General features: G+C 36.3%; 1 protein-coding gene across 2 annotated transcripts in view; it reads right to left on the minus strand.

Moving 5' to 3' along the window:
- Positions 1-23328, minus strand: part of LOC117330558 (molybdate-anion transporter-like) — a 48009-nt gene that overhangs the window by 17175 nt on the left and 7506 nt on the right. For both annotated transcript variants that reach the window (XM_033888954.1, XM_033888955.1), the window contains exons 2-5: positions 8666-8810; positions 8123-8183; positions 3046-3153; positions 1483-1601 (exon numbers count right to left, since the gene is read on the minus strand). In XM_033888954.1, the coding sequence (XP_033744845.1) occupies positions 1483-1601; positions 3046-3153; positions 8123-8183; positions 8666-8810 (433 nt within the window). The remainder of the gene's footprint in view (positions 1-1482; positions 1602-3045; positions 3154-8122; positions 8184-8665; positions 8811-23328) is intronic.

The raw sequence follows: 23328 nt of genomic DNA on the forward strand, positions 1-23328 counted from the left end.
CTTTATAAATCTGAAGGGTTTGATATTTAATGATTTGTGGACCCAAACACAAAATATAACTCAAAATGGTCTTATGGATAATTTTTTTTTTAATATTTTGTTCTGAAATAATGCTATATGTATCTATCAAATTATCTCCCTTTCTTTCATAAATAAAGAAAAAGAATACACAATAATTAATAAATTAATTATATTTGTGTTACTACTAATTATTTTGTGTTATAGTCTTACCTCTTAAAACCAAAATATTTTTTTTTCTGACCCAAATTGAAATCCGGATATTTGTGTCAGTTTACGACTTTTTATTAGTATGGACTAATTAAAGATGGCGGCAGTACAAACGCTAGTACCGACAGCTACGATTAAGAAAGGTATTATTGGCTTTCATGTGAGTAAATCTTGTTGACAGATATGACCAGTGTTTGTTATTGAAATGATGTATCCTAGTTGTAATCACAAAACTAACTGACCGTGTCAAATGAAGCCACCTGTGCACAGTTGGAATGTAATACCGACACGCATGGTGACCCGACTCCTCTCTTACCGAGCCCCAGGCCAGGGCAGCTACAGTAATTATAGGCTAACAGGTGGTAGGGGTCTTTTGTTTGTATACTCAGGCCAGGGTTGTGGTGGTCCTTTGTTTGTATAATCAAGCCAGAGTCGATGTGTCTGAATTTTCCGGGGATTTTATGAGGGATGACTGCCGAGAGCAGAAGATGGCTGACAGAAATCGGTCGCTATAGAAAACAAATTAGCGACCGCCGTTCCGAAATCACCGGTCGTTAGCCACATTAGACAGGTAGTCGCTATACAGAGGGTCGTTATATAGTAAAATCTCACTGGGAATCTTAAAACCGGTCGTTATAGACAGGCAGTCGTTATATACAGGGCGTCGTTAGAGCAGGTTTGACTGTATGTGATATCAAACCATTAGATATACAGAGTTTTATATATACGTGATGATATTAACTGTTAGATATATAGTTTTATATATATATATATGTGATATCATACTGTTAGATAAACAGAGTTATATATATATATATATGTGATATCAAATTGTTAGATAGAGTTTTATATATACGTGATGATATTAACTGTTAGATATATAGTTTTATATATATATATATGTGATATCATACTGTTAGATAAACAGAGTTATATATATATATATATGTGATATCAAATTGTTAGATAGAGTTTTATATATATGTGATATCAAACTGTTAGATATACAGAGTTTTATATATACGTGATGATATTAACTGTTAGATATATAGTTTTTTATATATATATATATATATATGTGATATCATACTGTTAGATATACAGAGTTTTATATATATGTGATATCTAATTGTTATATATAAAGAGTTTTTCGGTTATATATTTCAATAGCTGATATCATTGTACATAGACACATGTTCTTAACGGTGATATGTTACACACTATGATAAATTTTTTATTTAATTCAATACTTACACAAATCCAAATCTGTCAGCAAAGAACTGAGCAATGAGCCCAGCAAATATAGCTACCACAGAGTTTCCAAGGACTGCGTGACTGAACAGATTTCCAAGGGAATCTTGACTGAAGCCACGCTGTATTCAAGTACAAAGCAAAGGTTATCAAAATCCCTGTGTATGAAGAAAGAAAATTTCATTGAGAATTAGATTTTGTTTAAAGAAAGTCTTAGGCTTGAAGACTAAACATTCTGATAACTTGATTATTTTAAAGTAACAACATCTATAAACTATTGGTGATCAATTTTCTACATTATGTGCCACTTAATGAATTATCTTACTGACTATAGTCGGTGAGACCAAACAGTGAGGTGGAGTCATGTAGGTGGTAAACCAGTAACTAACTAAAGCCGACATAACAATGACTTTAGTCAGAAGGACGAGACCTAGTGAGGTGGAGTCATGTAGGTGGTAAACCAGTACCTAACTAAAGCCGACATAACAGTGACTTTAGTCAGTAGGACCAGACCTAGTGAGGTGGAGTCATGTAGGTGATAAACCAGTAACTAACTAAAGCCGACATAACACTGACTTTAGTCAGTAGGACCAAACCTAGTGATAGATGGAGTCATGTAGGTGGTAAACCAGTAACTAACTAAAGCCGACACAACACTGACTTTAGTCAGTAGGACCAAACCTAGTGAGGTGGAGTCATGTAGGTGGTAAACCAGTAACCAATTAAAGCCGTCAGAACACTGACTTTAGTCAGTAGGACCAAACCTAGCTATAGGTGGTGTCATGTAGGTGGTAAACCAGTAACTAACTAAAGCCGACATAACACTGACTCTAGTCAGTAGGACCAGACCTAGTGAGGTGGAGTCATGTAGGTGGTAAACCAGTAACCAATTAAAGCCGACATAACACTGACTTTAGTCAGTAGGACCAGACCTAGCTATAGATGGAGTCATGTAGGTGGTAAACCAGTAACTAACTAAAGCCGACACAACACTGACTTTAGTCAGTAGGACCAGACCTAGCTATAGATGGAGTCATGTAGGTGGTAAACCAATAATTAACTAAAGCCGACATAACACTGACTTTGGACAGTAGGACAAAACCTAGTGATAGATGGAGTCATGTAGGTGGTAAACCAGTAACCAATTAAAGCCGTCAGAACACTGACTTTAGTCAGTAGGACCAAACCTAGTGATAGATGGAGTCATGTAGGTGGTAAACCATTAACTTACCAAAACTGAAGAAGTCAACTTTACTTAGAATACTGAACTTACAAAATGTAAAATAAAATAAACTTATTACAATAACATAAGCTTTATGGAACCAAGATTACATTATCACACAATAATTTCAAACAGCAACATGTTCAAAATGCCTCCTTATCTGACAAGGTTTAAAATAGAACAAAGCTTTCACTAGACAACTTCAGTTATTATGTTAATGATGTATACTGTTTATACTGTTAAAGGCAAGATAAAATTGTTTCATGATTTCAAGGAAACTACTCCATATAGCCGCTGCTTATCATCAAGATTTCAGGGTATCACATGAGGCTGAAATTCCTTACTTTATGATGTTCGTACACCATCCAGGACTCAAAGGCACTGTATAGGATGGAAGTAGCCACACCGCCCAACAGTCGGCCCACCATCAGGATGTGGAAGTTGTTAAAATGCTACAAAATAGATCAAATATATTAACGTTAATAAATTGAAATAATAATACCTTTTCAAAAAATTCAAATTTTAGGTCAAAGAAAGTAAGAGGTTTGAGTTAGTTACTGTAAATCAATAAATATTAATCTGTTTTATTTCAATTTCATTCAGATTTGAAGGAGAGTAGGATTTCAGCAAGGGACCCAAAACATGTGTAACTGATGTATACAGTTGGCTGTACCTTTAGGTACCCTTAAGAAAATTCAAAAGTGGTCAAATTCGTTTTACAAGGCAATGAGGCTCGTATTTAGCACGGGAAAATATGACCGTTAACAATTAAAAGTCTGAGCATATCAATAAAATAAATTTAAAAATGTCAAACCTTAAACAGTTTATAGTAGTATACCATAAACTATCAGATGTATGAGTAAATTAGATTTTGATTGTCCTACAAGTCAAGACAGTCTAATCTGCAGTTTAATGTACACAGGCTGAATTATCGGCCCTCTGAACTTTACAACATTTTCAGTCTAATAGAATCAAAGTAAAGATGGTATATCACCAACTTCCCTAGCTCATAAATCCAAAACATTTCTTCTGTATAGTTCGGAAGAGATTTCATGCACCAGCTTTTTTGAAAGTGGTCAAGTGCAGCCTTTGGCCTTTGACCTTTGACCTTTACCAGTCCATGAAAATCTAATCAGGTGTAGAATTTCATGCTGTGATGTCATGGTGTGAATATGAACTAAATCTGTCCAGGGGTAGATGAGATATCATGTACACAAGGTTACCCTGGAAGGATGTAGAACGTACAATTGGAAGAATGCATGCATGGAAGCACAGACAAAGTGTTAACATTGTACTCTACACATTTTTGTAACACCCCCCCCCCCCCCCCCCCCCCCCTCCCCTTTACAAAATTGGAGGGAATTATATACTGTATCTAACCTAATAAGCACATTGTGCACTTACAAAATTACAAAAGGGGTGTGTTTGATAAATTCAAGTACAGGGAACACTTTTCTGGGCAGAAATTATTTTTCATTTACAGTGCATTCCGCTTAATTGGGTTGCCTATTTGCGGGAACTTTTTACCCGATTAACCGACTTATGCAATAAGCCGAAATGCACGTCGTCATCTTAGATTTGGTCCGTAATGGTTAAGGGGTTAGACGATTTACAGGATCGGGCAGAATCGGGCAGAATCGGGCAGAATTGGGCAGGAACGGAGTAGAATCGGACTGTTTATGTTATGCCAATGCATTTATTTTAGTTTTAAACTGGCATATATAAAAAAATTATTACATAATTTTAACAAATTAATATGTATTATTGAGCATTTTCCACATAAACGCACTGCGCACACCGAACCAAAAGACGATTTACAGGATCGGAGGGATTACGTATAGGATCGGACCTTTTAATTATTAGTTATGTATTTAGTTGGATTATATATGGTCATATCAAACATATTATAACCAAATTTTAACAAAGTGATTACAAAATTATACAAAATATAGTCATTTTTCTCAAAAATGAATTAACAGGCTCGCCCGGACTTAAAAAGACGATTTGCAGGATCGGGCAGAATCGGAGGGATTACGTACAGGATCGGACCTTTTAATTATCAGTTCTGTATTTAGTTGGATTATATATGGTCATATCAAACATATTATAACCAAATTTTAACAAATTGGTTACAAAATTAAACAAAATATAGCCATTTTTCTCAAAAATGAACTCGCTCGCGCGGGACTTAAAAAGACGATTTAAAGGATCGGGCAGAATCCGAGGGATTACGTATAGGATCGGACCTTTTACTTATCAGTTATGTATTAATAAATAATATAACTTAAAGGTTTAACAAATTAACATCGCGGGTTAATACGATGTGACGGCAGCGCATGCTATGTCACGACATAGCACGCGCTGCAGTTATATATATATATTAAATATTTTATTATTACGTGTTCAAATCGTTGGAAGTAATAAATATATATATCGCCCAACTCGAAATTAATTATTAATTACTTTGTTAGATGCTATATATATCGTGCTTCTTATAACTTTAGTAGGGAGTCAAAATTAAATTATGAACCATTCTTTGCATACTTTTGTAGTTAATATTTAAATATCGCCTAACTTGATATTTCTGGTAAACTGCTTTGGTATATTATATATAGATATATATTTTAATCTTTTGTTATTACGTGTACAATTCTTTGGAAGTAATATAAATATATATATCGCCTATCTCAAAATTAATTATTAATTACTTTGTTAGATGTTATATATATTGTGTTTCTTATAACTTTAGTAGGTTATATACATATATATATCAGGTAAATGATGAATTATGTATTTCGAAAGTCAAGACATACCGAAAATTATGAATATTTCTTTGTGTACTTCTGTAGTTAATATTTTTACATTAATAGATATATTAATGTTTACAAAAATACACTCAATATATGTTTATTATGAAATGATATGTTCGAAGTCATTAATCTTTTCAATGTGACACTTAATATACATATGTGAATCTGAATCATTTTCTCAATTGTCAAACTGACTGGTGTCAAAACGTCTTAAAACAATTAGGAAATTTCATTGATTACGTATTGTACGTACTTGTTATATTGACATGTGACACGTAAATACAAAAGATTGTATTGTATAGAACCTTTTTATATTACCTGAGATTATCCGTGAAAATACACTTTATAAAGATAAAATGATCATATATCGTTATGTTACGTTACGTTATGTCTGTATGTCTGTATGTCTGTATGTATGTATGTATGTATGATAAGTGAATGTTTTGAGTTTACTTTATAAAAAGATATTCAGTTAAAGTTAAAAATGTGTATAAATTTGTACTGAAAATTATCAATTAATTATTGATCAATTCAAAAATAAGTAGTCATTAGAAGAAGAAAAAAAAAAGGGGGTCTCCAAGAAAGCAGGGTCCACGATCCCGAGACCTGGGCAATGCGGTTCTAACAACACCAATGTATTATCGTAGCAGATGGCTTTCAGGTTAAAACATATGTGTTTTGTGCTGAAACATTAGAAAAAAAGATGATTGAATATTGTAAACATGAGCAGAGAAAATTAGTAAATGATGTTTGGTTTGTAATTTTGGAGTATTTCTAATTTCAATGCATCGGTAAGCCGTCGGATTCTGCCCGATCATGTAAATCGTCCAGCGTGACCAAGTACAATTATGTGAAAATGTGTCAGTATTTGGTATCACTTTGTTGGAATCAGTTCATTTTTTTTTTTTTTATCAATTTGACTAGTTATAGTAACAAAATATGTGAGCCGCCCGATCCTGTTAATCGTCTTTTGGTCCAGTGCTCGCAGTGCATTTATGTGAAAAATACTCAATAATTCATATTATTTTGTTATAATTAGTCAATAATGTTCCAAATATGCTCGTTTAAAATCAAACTAAATACATCACTAATAATTAAAAGGTCGATCCTGTACGTAAATCCTTCCTATCCTGCAAATCGTCTTTTGGTTCGGTGCGCGCAGTATGTTTATGTGGAAAATACTCAATAATTGATATCATTTTATTATAATTAAGCAATAATGTTTTAAATGTGCCAGTTTAAAACCAAACTTAATACATCACAAATAATTTAAAGGTCCCATCTTGTGTGTGAGCAGCCTGATTCTGCCCGATCCTGTAAATCGTCTTTTGATCCAGTGCGCACATTGCATTTATGTGAAAAATATCAATAATTCATATAATTTTGTTTCAATTAAACAAATTTCTTTAACATGATTTAAGAGAAAATGGTTTTGGATTTTCAAATTTTACACAATTAAACGAAATACCCGATTAAGCGTTACCCGATTAACTGGAATGTACTGTACATACATTGTACATTATCTAGTGAAAACAATCTGGAGTCTTTGGTTAAAATACTGAAGTTTATACTTTCAGATCAGTGAGATAAGAAACATTATATATATTCCAAAAGAGCACCCTTACTCTTTACCTAAACATGAATACTGCAGGGATCGAGGTACAATAAACACCCATCGATCGAATGCCATTATCTTACATAGAAGTAAGACTTGCATCGCTTTGAGAGTGGCTACCTGGCATACTATAAATCTCACCTTTCTTTTATAAGTCAATGTTCAATTTTCTAACAGTTTGAGGAAAATAAGTACTCAAAAGACTCCAGCACTAAACACAACTTAATATCATGACTATAAAGTCTACCATGTTTCAAGGAAATCAACAGAAAACTGTACAAAGTGATCTCCAGACAAGATTCAAGTACTAGAAATAAACAAAGGGCAATAACTTCTGTAAAACCAGTTGAATCAAATTTTTTTCAGGGTAACATAGTTTTATATCATGAAAATGATTCCAACTTTCAAGAAACCAGTGAAATTATGAAGAAGATCTCCAGACAAAAACCAAATATTGAAATAAACAAAGGCCAATCATTTTTGCAAAAATAATTGAATCAAGTTTCTTTTCTGGCAAGCACAACTTCATATTATGATCATTAAGCCTACTAAGTTTCAAAGAAATTGTTAAAAAAATGTAGGAGGAGACCTCCGAACAAAATGTCAAATACTGAAATAAACAAAGGGCAATCACTTTTGCAAAACAGCAAAAATCAAAATTCTTTCAAAGGAAACACAACTTCTTATCATGATTACAAAACTATCCAAGTTTTAATGAAATTGGTTGAAAAAATGTAGGAGATCTACGGACACAAATGCAAAAATAAGTCAAATCAAAATTCCTTTTTTTCACATGGAAATAAAACTTCATTTAATGATTAGATCAAATATGGTAAATCCAGTCATGCATCATAAGCAATATAGATTCTTTCCCCGAGATGAAAGGTGTCCTGTACCCTCAATAATGTGAAATGAGAGCATTTCAATAACAATAATAAATCACAGCAAACACTTCAGTGACTCTATACACAATGAGTGTTCCGGAGCGTTACTGACCTTGGTGATACAGGCTCCGCTATACAGGATCCCATACAGGATACAGTTGGCACGGCGACCACTTTACAACAAACAATCAAAATCAATGTACAAAAAGAATGATAAAATGGCACTGCTGAATGCATCAAAAGCATTATAAATTATTTAACATTGAGCACATTAACATATAGCTGGATGTGTTTTTTTTAAGTTTAATGAAAACAATAAACTGAGCATTCTAGTTAAGTCATAGACTGAACAGTTTAAATCTTTATTTTGTTTTTAAATTGTTTCCTGGCCATTCAACAGTGTAAGTAGTGTACAATATAACTGGAATATTTGTAGATATTTTCTTTTGTGTTTTCAAGCTATTGATAAAAAACTAAAAAAACAAGTAGTCTAAGTTCTAACATTTCAACTAACTCAGTCGTATATATTTTCTTCAATCAACGTTATTATGTTACTTTTATAAGTCCGATAATGAGACAAATGTCTCAAGAGTTAGCATGTAACTGATGATAAGTAAAATGTACACAACAAAATAATATAAGTAGTACTACTTACTATTTGTCTGCAATAGATCCAACAATGGTACCAAATACCATACTGGAGCCAAAGCCAGCCACGAACAGGACCTCAATGTCATGGGCAGACATACCATAGCTGTCGTAGAGGGCATATACATGTGGCCCCTGGAGCCAGTCACCAGCTACAACAGAGAGTAAATCAGACTTGTAAAAGCTAAAATCATGACAAGTATATCATCATAGAGTAATACAAATGTATTTACTTTGATGATAACATTTAAATAATTTTACCATATTAGTATCAGCAATTAATGTCTTCTGCAGTTCAGTAAGCTTGCAGAAAGATCATCCCTGCTTCAGTCAAATGTTATTGCATTGGATTTCGATAGGGACAGGCTTTTTTTTTGTTATATTTTGAACTTTAGAATGAAAATAATGTTAACTAAAATCTTTAAACAAATTTCTTTAATTTATCAGCATGTATCATGCGTTGTGAGCCAAAAAAAACATCACTAGTGTTGTGTTATAAATCCTTAAACTCACTAAAGCCAATAGATGAAACACAATGGAACATGATCATGATTGAAACACCAGCTGGAACTGGCTCAACACCAAATCATTTACCTGTATATTACTGTCACTGAGTCTGGTTACTGTGAACACCTGTATATTACTGACACTGAGTCTGGTTACTGTGAACACCTTTATATTACTGACACTGAGTCTGGTTACTGTGAACACCTGTATATTACTGACACTGAGTCTAGTTACTGTGAACACCTGTATATTACTGACACGGAGTCTGGTTACTGTGAACACCTGTATATTACTGACACGGAGTCTGGTTACTGTGAACACCTGTATATTACTGACACGGAGTCTGGTTACTGTGAACACCTGTATATTACTGTCACCGAATCTGGTTACTGTGAACACCTGTATATTACTGACACTAAGTCTGGTTACTGTGAACACCTGTATATTACTGACACTGAGTCTGGTTACTGTGAACACCTGTATATTACTGACACGGAGTCTCAGGTTACTGTGAACACCTGTATATTACTGACACTGAGTCTGGTTACTGTGAACACCTGTATATTACTGACACTGAGTCTAGTTACTGTGAACACCTGTATATTACTGACACTGAGTCTGGTTACTGTGAACACCTGTATATTACTGACACTGAGTCTCAGGTTACTGTGAACACCTGTATATTACTGTCACTGAGTCTAGTTACTGTGAACACCTGTATATTACTGACACTGAGTCTGGTTACTGTGAACACCTGTATATTACTGACACTGAGTCTCAGGTTACTGTGAACACCTGTATATTACTGACACGGAGTCTGGTTACTGTGAACACCTGTATATTACTGACACTGAGTCTAGTTACTGTACATGTGAACACCTGTATATTACTGACACTGAGTCTAGTTACTGTGAACACCTGTATATTACTTTCACCGAGTCTAGTTACTGTGAACACCTGTATATTACTGACACCGAGTCTAGTTACTGTGAACACCTGTATATTACTGACACCGAGTCTAGTTACTGTGAACACCTGTATATTACTGACACTGAGTCTGGTTACTGTGAACACCTGTATATTACTGACACGGAGTCTGGTTACTGTGAACACCTGTATATTACTGACACTAAGTCTGGTTACTGTGAACACCTGCATATTACTGACACTGAGTCTGGTTACTGTGAACACCTGTATATTACTGACACGGAGTCTGGTTACTGTGAACACCTGTATATTACTGTCACGGAGTCTGGTTACTGTGAACACCTGTATATTACTGACACTGAGTCTAGTTACTGTGAACACCTGTATATTACTGACACTGAGTCTGGTTACTGTACATGTGAACACCTGTATATTACTGATACTGTGTCTGGTTACTGTGACACCTGTATATTACTGTCACTGAGTCTAGTTACTGTGAACACCTGTATATTACTGACACCGAGTCTGGTTACTGTGAACACCTGTATATTACTGACACCGAGTCTAGTTACTGTGAACACCTGTATATTACTGACACTGAGTCTAGTTACTGTGAACACCTGTATATTACTGACACGGAGTCTGGTTACTGTGAACACCTGTATATTACTGACACTGAGTCTGGTTACTGTGAACACCTGTATATTACTGACACTAAGTCTAGTTACTGTGAACACCTGTATATTACTGATACTGAGTCAAGTTACTGTGAACACCTGTATATTACTGACACTGAGTCTGGTTACTGTGAACACCTGTATATTACTGACACTGAGTCTAGTTACTGTGAACACCTGTATATTACTGACACTGAGTCTGGTTACTGTGAACACCTGTATATTACTGACACTGAGTCTGGTTACTGTGAACACCTGCATATTACTGACACTGAGTCTGGTTACTGTGAACACCTGCATATTACTGACACTGAGTCTGGTTACTGTGAACACCTGTATATTACTGACACCGAGTCTGGTTACTGTGAACACCTGTATATTACTGACACTGAGTCTGGTTACTGTGAACACCTGTATATTATTGTCACTGAGTCTGGTTACTGTGAACACCTGTATATTACTGACACTAAGTCTATTTACTGTGAACACCTGCATATTACTGATACTGAGTCTGGTTACTGTGAACACCTGTATATTACTGACACTGAGTCTGGTTACTGTGAACACCTGTATATTACTGACACTGAGTCTGGTTACTGTGAACACCTGTATATTACTGTAACTGAGCCTGGTTACTGTGAACAACTGTATATTACTGACACTGAGTCTAGTTACTGTGAACACCTGTATATTACTGACACTGAGTCTAGTCACTGTGAACACCTGTATATTACTGTAACTGAGTCTGGTTACTGTGAACACCTGTATATTACTGACACTGAGTCTGGTTACTGTGAACACCTGTATATTACTGACACTGAGTCTAGTTACTGTGAACACCTGTATATTACTGACACTGAGTCTGGTTACTGTGAACACCTGTATATTACTGACACTGAGTCTGGTTACTGTGAACACCTGTATATTACTGACACTGAGTCTAGTTACTGTGAACACCTGTATATTACTGACACTGAGTCTGGTTACTGTGAACACCTGTATATTACTGACACTGAGTCTGGTTACTGTACATGTGAACACCTGTATATTACTGATACTGTGTCTGGTTACTGTGACACCTGTATATTACTGTCACTGAGTCTAGTTACTGTGAACACCTGTATATTACTGACACCGAGTCTGGTTACTGTGAACACCTGTATATTACTGACACTGAGTCTAGTTACTGTGAACACCTGTATATTACTGACACTGAGTCTAGTTACTGTGAACACCTGTATATTACTGACACGGAGTCTGGTTACTGTGAACACCTGTATATTACTGACACTAAGTCTGGTTACTGTGAACACCTGTATATTACTGACACTGAGTCTAGTTTCTGTGAACACCTGTATATTACTGACACTGAGTCTGGTTACTGTGAACACCTGTATATTACTGACACTAAGTCTAGTTTTGTGAACACCTGTATATTACTGACACTGAGTCTAGTTACTGTGAACACCGGTATATTACTGACACTGAGTCTGGTTACTGTGAACACCTGTATACTACTGACACCGAGTCTGGTTACTGTGAACACCTGTATATTACTGGCACTGAGTCTAGTAACTTTGAGCACCTCTTTATTACTGATACTGAGTCTAGTTACTGTACATGTGAACACCTGTATATTACTGATATAGAATCTGCTTACTAAAGGACAATTAAATAACATATGTAGGACTTTTGTTGAACTGAAATAAACATGGACATGTCATCAATTATTAATTTTCAGTTTTGTCTATTTTTCCCATGAGATTGTCTAGACAGGGTTGTGTTCCCAGACTCGAATCAATTTTTATGTTTTTTACGTATCATTTTCCTTAGTAATACATATCTAATTATAAACAGTGCATTCAAACGTGATAAAATTGCCTTCTGATTAAACCATGACAATATTCTACACATAAAAAAAATGAAACCCTGCTGTTCAGAAACACATGTTACACCAATGATATATATAACTGAGCTCTATCATAGAGGATATCGATGATCACTATAAAATGTACATGTAATTACATGAAAATGTATATAATATGATTTATATTCAAACAAATAACTGTACGACAGATACTAATTCTACATTTATTAATGATAATAAGAACATATCACATATCAATCATATGCATGGATAAGTCAAGAGTACTGTATACTACATACAAATGACATATAAGTGTTACAACATGTTAACACGTACAATATACACACACTCATTCCATCACTCGATCCAACATAATATATGACCAATCATAAACAATTTAAACATAAATTGGCGAATGGGGCAGACTCAGCTTATTTACACTAACCTAAAAATATTATTAACCCCTGACTCGGTGTAGCATAGTTTGTGTATATATATATGGTGGTATAATAGCTACAAGAGCCGGACGAGGGGCAGATAATATGAAACTTGTTCATAACCCTCAACTCGGTGTAGGCAAGCTGTATGTAAGCATTACTACAAGAGCCGGAAGAGGGTATGGAACAAGTCTTCAAATGATATGCTAGCCCTCAACTCGGTGTGTTGCCGAAACTACAAGAGCCGGAAGAGGGGTACCAGTATTTGGTGACGTGACCTCAACTCGGTGTAGCTGTATACGTACACAAGAGCCGGAAGAGGGCTTATGCCAAGACACAGCATCTTCAACTCGGTGTAGCTGTAAACTACAAGAGCCGGAAGAAGATCTGGAACGCCTATATTTGAGAATTCAATGTAATCAATTATGGGGTAAAGCGAATAGTCATCAAATTACCACATTTTTTTTATGTTAATGAGCGAATAGCCATAACTCAGATTGATAAGAAATTATTAAGCTGAGTGCCCCATAATGTGGCACTGCGACGAGACGAAACAGGTGCTGCTTCCCGCCGTCTTCCTGCCGTTTCCAGATATAGCGCTCTCAGGGTAGATTTACTCATAGACGTTGGCACGTAAATTTCGAATTTGGATTCTAACTCGTCCCTTAGTTGTTGAATCGTCCAATTTGCTGGATTTGAACTGTCCCAAGGTACATTCCTTTGTGCAGCTCGGCCTCGTCGTGCAGCCATACCTTGTCGTGAAGTTAACCAAACTTGAACGACGATGTCTGGTGTAAACAGTAGAATCTAGACTTACACGAGCCCACCGAAAAGTGTAGCGGAAGGTTGAACTTCAATTGATAACGATTAAATGTTGTTTTAGTCCAATCAAGTATTTCAATTCACAATTCTACTGCATACAAAATGGCTACTGCTGCTGAACTTGGACTGACTGACCACTGCTATCTTCAGCCAATCAGCGGTCAGCATTCTGATCCCTAATTATGTATTTCGTCTATGGCCCCGGTTCTGTATATATCAAACTGACCACAGTCACAACAAACGATCTGGGAAACTGGATTAATATACCAGTATACGTATCGCACATAATACTAAAATAATCATGTAACTGAGAGGGTATGGTTATTGTTGAATATAAACCTGGTTTATTTCCATAAACCTTAATTAATGTACATATCAATGAGCTGCTAGTACTGGTTTACACAAATTGATTTTCCATTAAGATGTATATTTCTCCCACAATGCTTGTCATCTTTATTACTCACCACATTCCACCATATTTTACAACAGGTAAATTGATAAGAGTGTCTAGTACAGAGGCTGAGAGCCATCTTTAACAAGACATTCTCGCATCAATGATTAACAATCTCCCACCCGATGTGAAAACATATGCCAAGAATGCACAGATGATGCATTTGTGTAGGAATAGTAGAATCTAACATGGGTCTGTTACGTGGACAGGGATATCTCAACCCGAGTGTAAGAGTTTGGCCAGTCAGCACGAGGCTTGCCGAGTGCTAGTGGTCAGCCAAACTCTTACACGAGGGTTGAGATATCCTTGTTCGCGGAAAAGACCCGTGTTTTATTATTTTTCGCGCATGCTTGCAAACAAAGTAAGTTTTAATGAAAGTTTTTCATCCCGCCATCTTCAATGCTCCTTGGATTGTGCGTCAAAATTAATGACATCATCATTTACGACTTGGTTACTCAACGTAAAATGATGACGTTTCGTTATTGTGAGCAGCGTCATATAGCGCGTGTCTTTACCCACCCCGTGTAAGATCGATTTATCTTTTCCCAAGCAACCGCGGGATAACCCTATGAAGTATGTGAGAATTCTACACCATGAATGTTTGACAGACCAACTTTATTCAAAAATAGCATTTGGTGGCATCAATGTGAACTAAAACTGTCACTTAATATATCAGTCTGTACACACATATATCTATCTGACATTGATGTTGTTTATGAAGACATTCACCTTTTTTCACAGGGTACATTTGTATACATGGCCGAAACTATCATGAAAATTGTATGACCTCCAGCTAGAATGTACAAAATGATCAATATTCGATGGAACCAGAATAATCACAATAAAATAATACACAGGCAATATTTCTTCACGTGAATTTCACATGAATTTTTTTCACGTGAAATTCACATGAATTTTTTTCATGTGAATTTCACCTGAAGGAATATTGCCTGTGTACAAGAGGCATATGCATGGTCCTTAAGGTACCTGGGTTCTGAGCCCCGTAAAGTCAGTGTCAATATGTCATTGCCACCCCATACTAAGAAATTCAAATTATATCCAATGGCAATTCTAGAAATATTGCTCAAAAATGTGATTTCACAATATAAACAACAGTATATTTTACTCTCTCCCCTAGGGTAAAACATGACACCCCAGGGTCATGAAATTCACGATTTTGATAAAAAAAAAAACTGGTATGCTCATGATCACCCCTTGACCACCCATGGACATTTTGATGCTGAGACTTCTCGTAGTAGCTTGTGGCTACATCATCAAACAACACCTGGTAGGCCAATCACAGACTATCCAGAATGATTGGGATAAAGATGGTCTGTGATCCTAACTTCCATGAGAAACACCTGTGGTTACATTTTTCAATGCTAAGAGTGACTGAGCTATTGCGGTTCCATGCCAAAACAAATCCAACACAAGAGATCCCAGAGGGATCTTGGCGCCCACCATAAAACGATTTTTATAGGTTCCATGTCAGATTGATCTTTTCTCTATTTTTCCCTTCCTCTTACTAATCTGTGTAAATTGAGAAACATCCCTCTAGTACTTTTCAAACAAGGGGAAGCTATATATGAAATTTGAGAAAGATCCCTTTAGTACTTTCTAAGAAATAGCAGAACAAACTTCAATTGTCAAAATCCAAGACGGCCGCCTGTCGGCCATGTTGTTTTCTGATTGGTCTCAAAATGCAATATGCATAACTAGGCACCAAGGGGAACCTACATATGAAATTTGAGAAAAATCCCTTTAGTACTTTCTGAGAAATAGCGATAACAAACTTCAATTGTCAAAATCCAAGATGGCTGCCTGTTGGCCATGTTGTTTTCCAATTGGTCTCAAAATGAAATATGCATAACTAGGCACCAAGGGGAACCTACATATGAAATTTGAGAAAGATCACTTCAGTACTTTCTGAGAAATAGCGATAACAAACTTCAATTGTCAAAATCCAAGATGGCTGCCTGTCGGCCATGTTATTTTCCGATTGGTCTCAAAATGCAATATGCATAACGAGGCATCAAGGGGAACCTACATATGAAATTTGAGAAAGATCCCTTCAGTACTTTCTGAGGTTTAGCGATAACCAAGAATTGTTTACGGACGGACGGATGGAGAGACAGCTGGAGGGACGGACAGACGGAGGACCACGGACGCATGGCAATTTGAATAGCCCACCATCTCATGATGGTGGGCTAAAAATCACACCAATGTCAAATTAAAGAGATCAGCTATATGAACTAGAAAATGTCTGTGCCCGAAACACAGTTTGGTGAGGATCACATCAGCAGTTCCTGTGGTTAGCTAGTTACATTGCATCAGGACGGGACAGGATGGGACAGGATGGACATGGACATGGGTAACACTATATGCCCCCCCCCCCCCCCCCCCCCCCCCCCCCCCCCCCCTCTATTTCAAGACAGGGGCATAACAAACCAAGATGAAAGATGAAAGACCACACATTAAAATATTCAGGAAGTGTAAACATTTGCTTGAGGCAATAATCCATCAAAGATTCCAGCAATGGCAATGTCACTTACCTAACAGGAACCAGGATATCAAAGTGGATATTGTTTTCATAACATAATTTTGAAGTTTAATGGAGAAAGCTGGTTGCATTAACTGCCGATATTTTGAATTTATATGCTCTAAAAAATTAAATATGCATCAACACAGAAATGTCAAGAAAAAACTTACAGCAGGTTTATGTCAAAGTGACATGTGTGCCCCCACCCCAGTAACTAAAAGGAAGTTTAGAACTTTTTAGTGTTATTGACTTAGTTAATTTAAGGGGCATACTCGTGACATATCAGAACAAGACATGTATTGGTTTGGTTATAATTAACTGTGCTCATTGAATTGAAGGACTGCCTCCCTTTATCTTATGTGTAAGGAACATGTGTGTAGTTGATGTGTTTTAAGGAGGCTGCAGTATCAGTGTTCCATGTTGGTTTTTGTCTCCTTGTGATAGTTGACCAATTAGGATGACAGCCTCTGTAAATTTACCAGCTGGCCTGGTTCAAATTTCATTACGAAACTCTGTCTTCCTTATCTGTTATATATCCATTTAAACACAATGATTGTACCATATCAACAGCCAAAAATAAGGCTATCAGTAAATATTTTAGAATATATATATACGTATGTCCTTGACTTCTCAAAGTCAGCTTGCTCTCATGATCATATGCCTTGAAACATCAAATTTGTAGATTACCCTTTGAAAGACACTAATATATCTATTTGAAAAGTGTTTTGATCTACTTTAAGAGGAAAATTTATTTTCCTTTTTTGCTTACTGGTTTAAATAAATGTCTTGCTTTGAAATCAGTCTGCCATTATAATCACTAAGAGACTCCACCCAGTATGTCCTCAACGTCCCAAACAGATCCCTTACCTGGTTAACACTCATATCTACACCAAGGCCTGTTTACTTTAAATTGTTGTCACCAATATATATAATGCAACACTATATGTGGCATTTCAATGAAAGGGTTTATAAAGCTGAGTATCTCGGGATTGCTGTAACTTTTCTAAACTACACTGAATGGCCGTTGGTTCTTTAAAATTTGGGGATTTCCCCACTTAAATTTTTGTAAAAAGGTTATAATCTTATCCTTTAACACAAGTTTATGGAGGCCCTGAGATCCAATGCTCAACAAATTCTTCTTAATCCGAATATTTAATCATATACTACCAATTCAATATGACTTGTTTACAATAAAAAATATCAATTTTATTAGTACGGACGGTCTAGTCCATTCAATTCAATCATTCCAAGGAAGGAAATTCACACTGTACACTTGATAAAGTATCCGTTCTTTGTCCAACAAGTCATGACATACATATATATAGTAAAGTAATTATATCCAAAACCTGATTAAAATGCTATTGTGTATTTATGTTTAGGAGTAGGCCGGAAGCTGTAGAGATGCAGATATGAACTATACCAGTCGAGCTTTGTTTCCAAGTAAGGTCACATTTAAAATTTAGATTAATCCAGAATTACATGTCAAAAGTTATGTTTTAATTAGAAATAATCTTAGCCTGGTAAATATCAATTACATTCAAACTCAAGTAGTACAGTACTAGAAATAGCGAAGCACTTCTCCTTAATTCTCTACTTATATAGATCTAGATCCTGAGCTAAGTACTTCAAGTATGGAAATATAATTACACAAATATAAATTAGCTATACTGCTCCATCAAAAATGATGTTTTTGTCAGCAGCATGACAGTCGATAGTTAAAAACAGTAAAATAGAACAGACAATGATACCTTGTAAGTGTTTTGTTCAGTGTATAGTAATATTACGGTCACAGCGACCTACTTATCATGTAATGTGTATCTGTATTACAAGACTGTAGGAATTATGGCATTATAGAAATGAACCTAATCACAGTCTAACCATCAACCAATTAAGGTGTAATGGAAAATGAAGTCCAACAGCTTTTTTCATCTGTGGAATTACCTTTGAAGTTTCTTCTAAATATTGATTTATATCATAATGTCTGCATATATAGTAATGCTGAAAAAATTTACAAAAGAATTTCAGAAGGTGGATATACAAAATGTAAAGTTATATTTATATACCCTGGTACCTGCCCTATCATGTAGGAAATGAAAAGCAATAGAATAACTACATGTGCATGGTGCTGCATTTATAATAATTAATGCTCTTCAAATATAACATATCGATCTACACATTAGACCGATATTTCTGGAATAAACTGTTTAAAAATTTACTGACAGATGTTTTAACTGTTTTAAACTTAATTATTTTAACCGCCTTTTTAATTTTAGACTCTGATAAATAACCATTAACAGGTAAACATAATTGTTTGATACATAGTAACACCTTACTCAGCCATCTATATATCTACACATTAAAATTCTGAAGCCAAGCCTCTGACAATGTAAATTTTGTATCTAGAATGCAGTCATTCATAATAATTTTATAGCCATTACAATTCTTTTAATGATTCTTTAATGTTATAAATCATAAAGCTGAGTATATTTTTATGATGACCTATATGAATATATATAGTAACAGATTAAGAAAGCTCTCTATCTAGGCCTATTGATAAGGAAAGTTACTGGCAGCCATATATGTTGTGGGAGCTATATTTCAACACTGAGATGGAATCACTGTAAATTGCAGAACAATATCATATATTATAATTTGGGTTTCTAATGTAAAAGTTCAAGGAGTAGTAGTGTGCAACATATATAACAAAAAACACCAATACTTAATATGATAATTACAACTCTTCTTTCAAATCTAATTGACAAACAATATTTGCTGTAAACATCATGGTCTGTTCAAACCAGCCTGATTTTTAGTAGTAGAAGAAGGTATGCCACATGCCGCCATTTTGTTGTCGGATACAACGTTATATGATAGAAGATATCTGCTCACATATGTCTGTGACCTGTATAAAGAACAGTAACACTAATGCCCAACCTTGTATTTTGTGCAGCATATTAGAACTTAGTTTCAATTAAAATCATGTTTGCACTTGAAAAGATACTCTCAAGCTCTACTGGGCTGCAAATAATGGCATTCTTTTCAGTGTTTTGCTTTAAAACTCACTGAGATATGTACAAACTTTGTTAAATTTGATCTTAGGCTCACTGAGGGCTTATGTACAAACTTTGTCAGACTTGATCCTAGGCCCACTGTGACAAGTACAAACTTTGTCAGACTTGATCCTAGGCCCACTGTGACATATATAAACTTTGTCAGACTTGATCCTACGTCCACTGTGACATATATAAACTTTGTCAGACTTGATCCTACACCCACTGTGACAAGTACAAACTTTGTCAGACTTGATCCTAGGCCCACTGTGACAAGGACGAACTTTGTCAGACTTGATCCTAAACCCACTGTGACATGTACAAACTTTGTCAGACTTGATATCCTGTGCCCACTGTGACATATATAAACTTTGTCAGACTTGATCCTAGGCTCACTGTGACAAGGACAAACTTTGTCAGACTTGATCCTACACCCACTGTGACATGTAGAAAACTTTGTCAGACTTGATCCTAGGCTCACTGTGACATGTACAAACTTTGTCAGACTTGATCCTAGACTCACTCCGACATTTACAAACTTTGTCAGACTTGATCCTAGGCGCACTGTGACAAGTACAAACTTTGTCAGACTTGATCCTAGGCCCACTGTGACATGTATAAACTTTGTCAGACTTGATCCTAAACCCACTGTGACATGTACAATCTTTGTCAGACTTGATATCCTGGGCCCACTGTGACATATATAAACTTTGTCAGACTTGATCCTAGGCTCACTGTGACAAGTATAAACTTTGTCAGACTTGATCCTACACCCACTGTGACATGTAGAAAACTTTGTCAGACTTGATCCTAGGCCCACTGTGACAAGTACAAACTTTGTCAGACTTGATCCTAAACCCACTGTGACATATATAAACTTTGTCAGACTTGATCCTACACCCACTGTGACAAGTATAAACTTTGTCAGACTTGATCCTAGGCCCACTGTGACAAGGACAAACTTTGTCAGACTTGATCCTAGGCCCACTGTGACAAGTACAAACTTTGTCAGACTTGATCCTAAACCCACTGTGACATGTACAATCTTTGTCAGACTTGATATCCTAGGCTCACTGTGACATGTACAAACTTTGTCAGACTTGATCCTAGACTCACTCCGACATTTACAAACTTTGTCAGACTTGATCCTAGGCGCACTGTGACAAGTACAAACTTTGTCAGACTTGATCCTAGGCCCACTGTGACATGTATAAACTTTGTCAGACTTGATCCTAAACCCACTGTGACATGTACAATCTTTGTCAGACTTGATATCCTGGGCCCACTGTGACATATATAAACTTTGTCAGACTTGATCCTAGGCTCACTGTGACAAGTATAAACTTTGTCAGACTTGATCCTACACCCACTGTGACATGTAGAAAACTTTGTCAGACTTGATCCTAGGCCCACTGTGACAAGTACAAACTTTGTCAGACTTGATCCTAAACCCACTGTGACATATATATCAACTTTGTCAGACTTGATATCCTAAACCCACTGTGACAAGTATAAACTTTGTCAGACTTGATCCTAAACCCACTGTGACATATATATCAACTTTGTCAGACTTGATATCCTGGGCCCACTGCGACATATATAAACTTTGTCAGACTTGATCCTACACCCACTGTGACAAGTATAAACTTTGTCAGACTTGATCCTAGGCCCACTGTGACAAGGACAAACTTTGTCAGACTTGATCCTAGGCCCACTGTGACAAGTACAAACTTTGTCAGACTTGATCCTATACCCACTGTGACAAGTACAAACTTTGTCAGACTTGATCCTAAACCCACTGTGACATATATATCAACTTTGTCAGACTTGATCCTACGCCCACTGTGACATGTACAAACTTTGTCAGACTTGATCCTAGCTATAGGCCCACTGTGACATGTACAAACTTTGTCAAACTTGATCCTAGGCCCACTGTGACATGTATAAACTTTCTCAGACTTGATCCTTAACCCACTGTGACATGTACAATCTTTGTCAGACTTGATATCCTGGGCCCACTGCGACATATATAAACTTTGTCAGACTTGATCCTACGCCCACTGTGACAAGTACAAACTTTGTCAGACTTGATATCCTAGGCCCACTGCGACATATATAAACTTTGTCAGACTTGAGATCCTACGCCCACTGTGACAAGTACAAACTTTGTCAGACTTGATATCCTGGGCCCACTGTGACATATAAAAACTTTGTCAGACTTGATCCTACACCCACTGTGACATGTAGAAAACTTTGTCAGACTTGATATCCTAGGCTCACTGTGACATGTACAAACTTTGTCAGACTTGATCCTAGACTCACTCCGACATTTACAAACTTTGTCAGACTTGATCCTAGGCCCACTGTGACATGTATAAACTTTGTCAGACTTGATCCTAAACCCACTGTGACATGTACAATCTTTGTCAGACTTGATATCCTGGGCCCACTGTGACATATATAAACTTTGTCAGACTTGATCCTAGGCTCACTGTGACAAGTATAAACTTTGTCAGACTTGATCCTACACCCACTGTGACATGTAGAAAACTTTGTCAGACTTGATCCTAGGCCCACTGTGACAAGTACAAACTTTGTCAGACTTGATCCTAAACCCACTGTGACATATATAAACTTTGTCAGACTTGATCCTACACCCACTGTGACAAGTATAAACTTTGTCAGACTTGATCCTAGGCCCACTGTGACAAGGACAAACTTTGTCAGACTTGATCCTAGGCCCACTGTGACAAGTACAAACTTTGTCAGACTTGATCCTAAACCCACTGTGACATGTACAATCTTTGTCAGACTTGATATCCTAGGCTCACTGTGACATGTACAAACTTTGTCAGACTTGATCCTAGACTCACTCCGACATTTACAAACTTTGTCAGACTTGATCCTAGGCGCACTGTGACAAGTACAAACTTTGTCAGACTTGATCCTAGGCCCACTGTGACATGTATAAACTTTGTCAGACTTGATCCTAAACCCGCTGTGACATGTACAATCTTTGTCAGACTTGATATCCTGGGCCCACTGTGACATATATAAACTTTGTCAGACTTGATCCTAGGCTCACTGTGACAAGTATAAACTTTGTCAGACTTGATCCTAGACTCACTCCGACATTTACAAACTTTGTCAGACTTGATCCTAGGCCCACTGTGACATGTATAAACTTTGTCAGACTTGATCCTAAACCCACTGTGACATGTACAATCTTTGTCAGACTTGATATCCTGGGCCCACTGTGACATATATAAACTTTGTCAGACTTGATCCTAGGCTCACTGTGACAAGTATAAACTTTGTCAGACTTGATCCTACACCCACTGTGACATGTAGAAAACTTTGTCAGACTTGATCCTAGGCCCACTGTGACAAGTA

The sequence above is a fragment of the Pecten maximus genome, chromosome 7 (genome assembly GCF_902652985.1).
Source record: "Pecten maximus chromosome 7, xPecMax1.1, whole genome shotgun sequence".
Taxonomy (NCBI): Eukaryota; Metazoa; Mollusca; class Bivalvia; order Pectinida; family Pectinidae; genus Pecten; species Pecten maximus.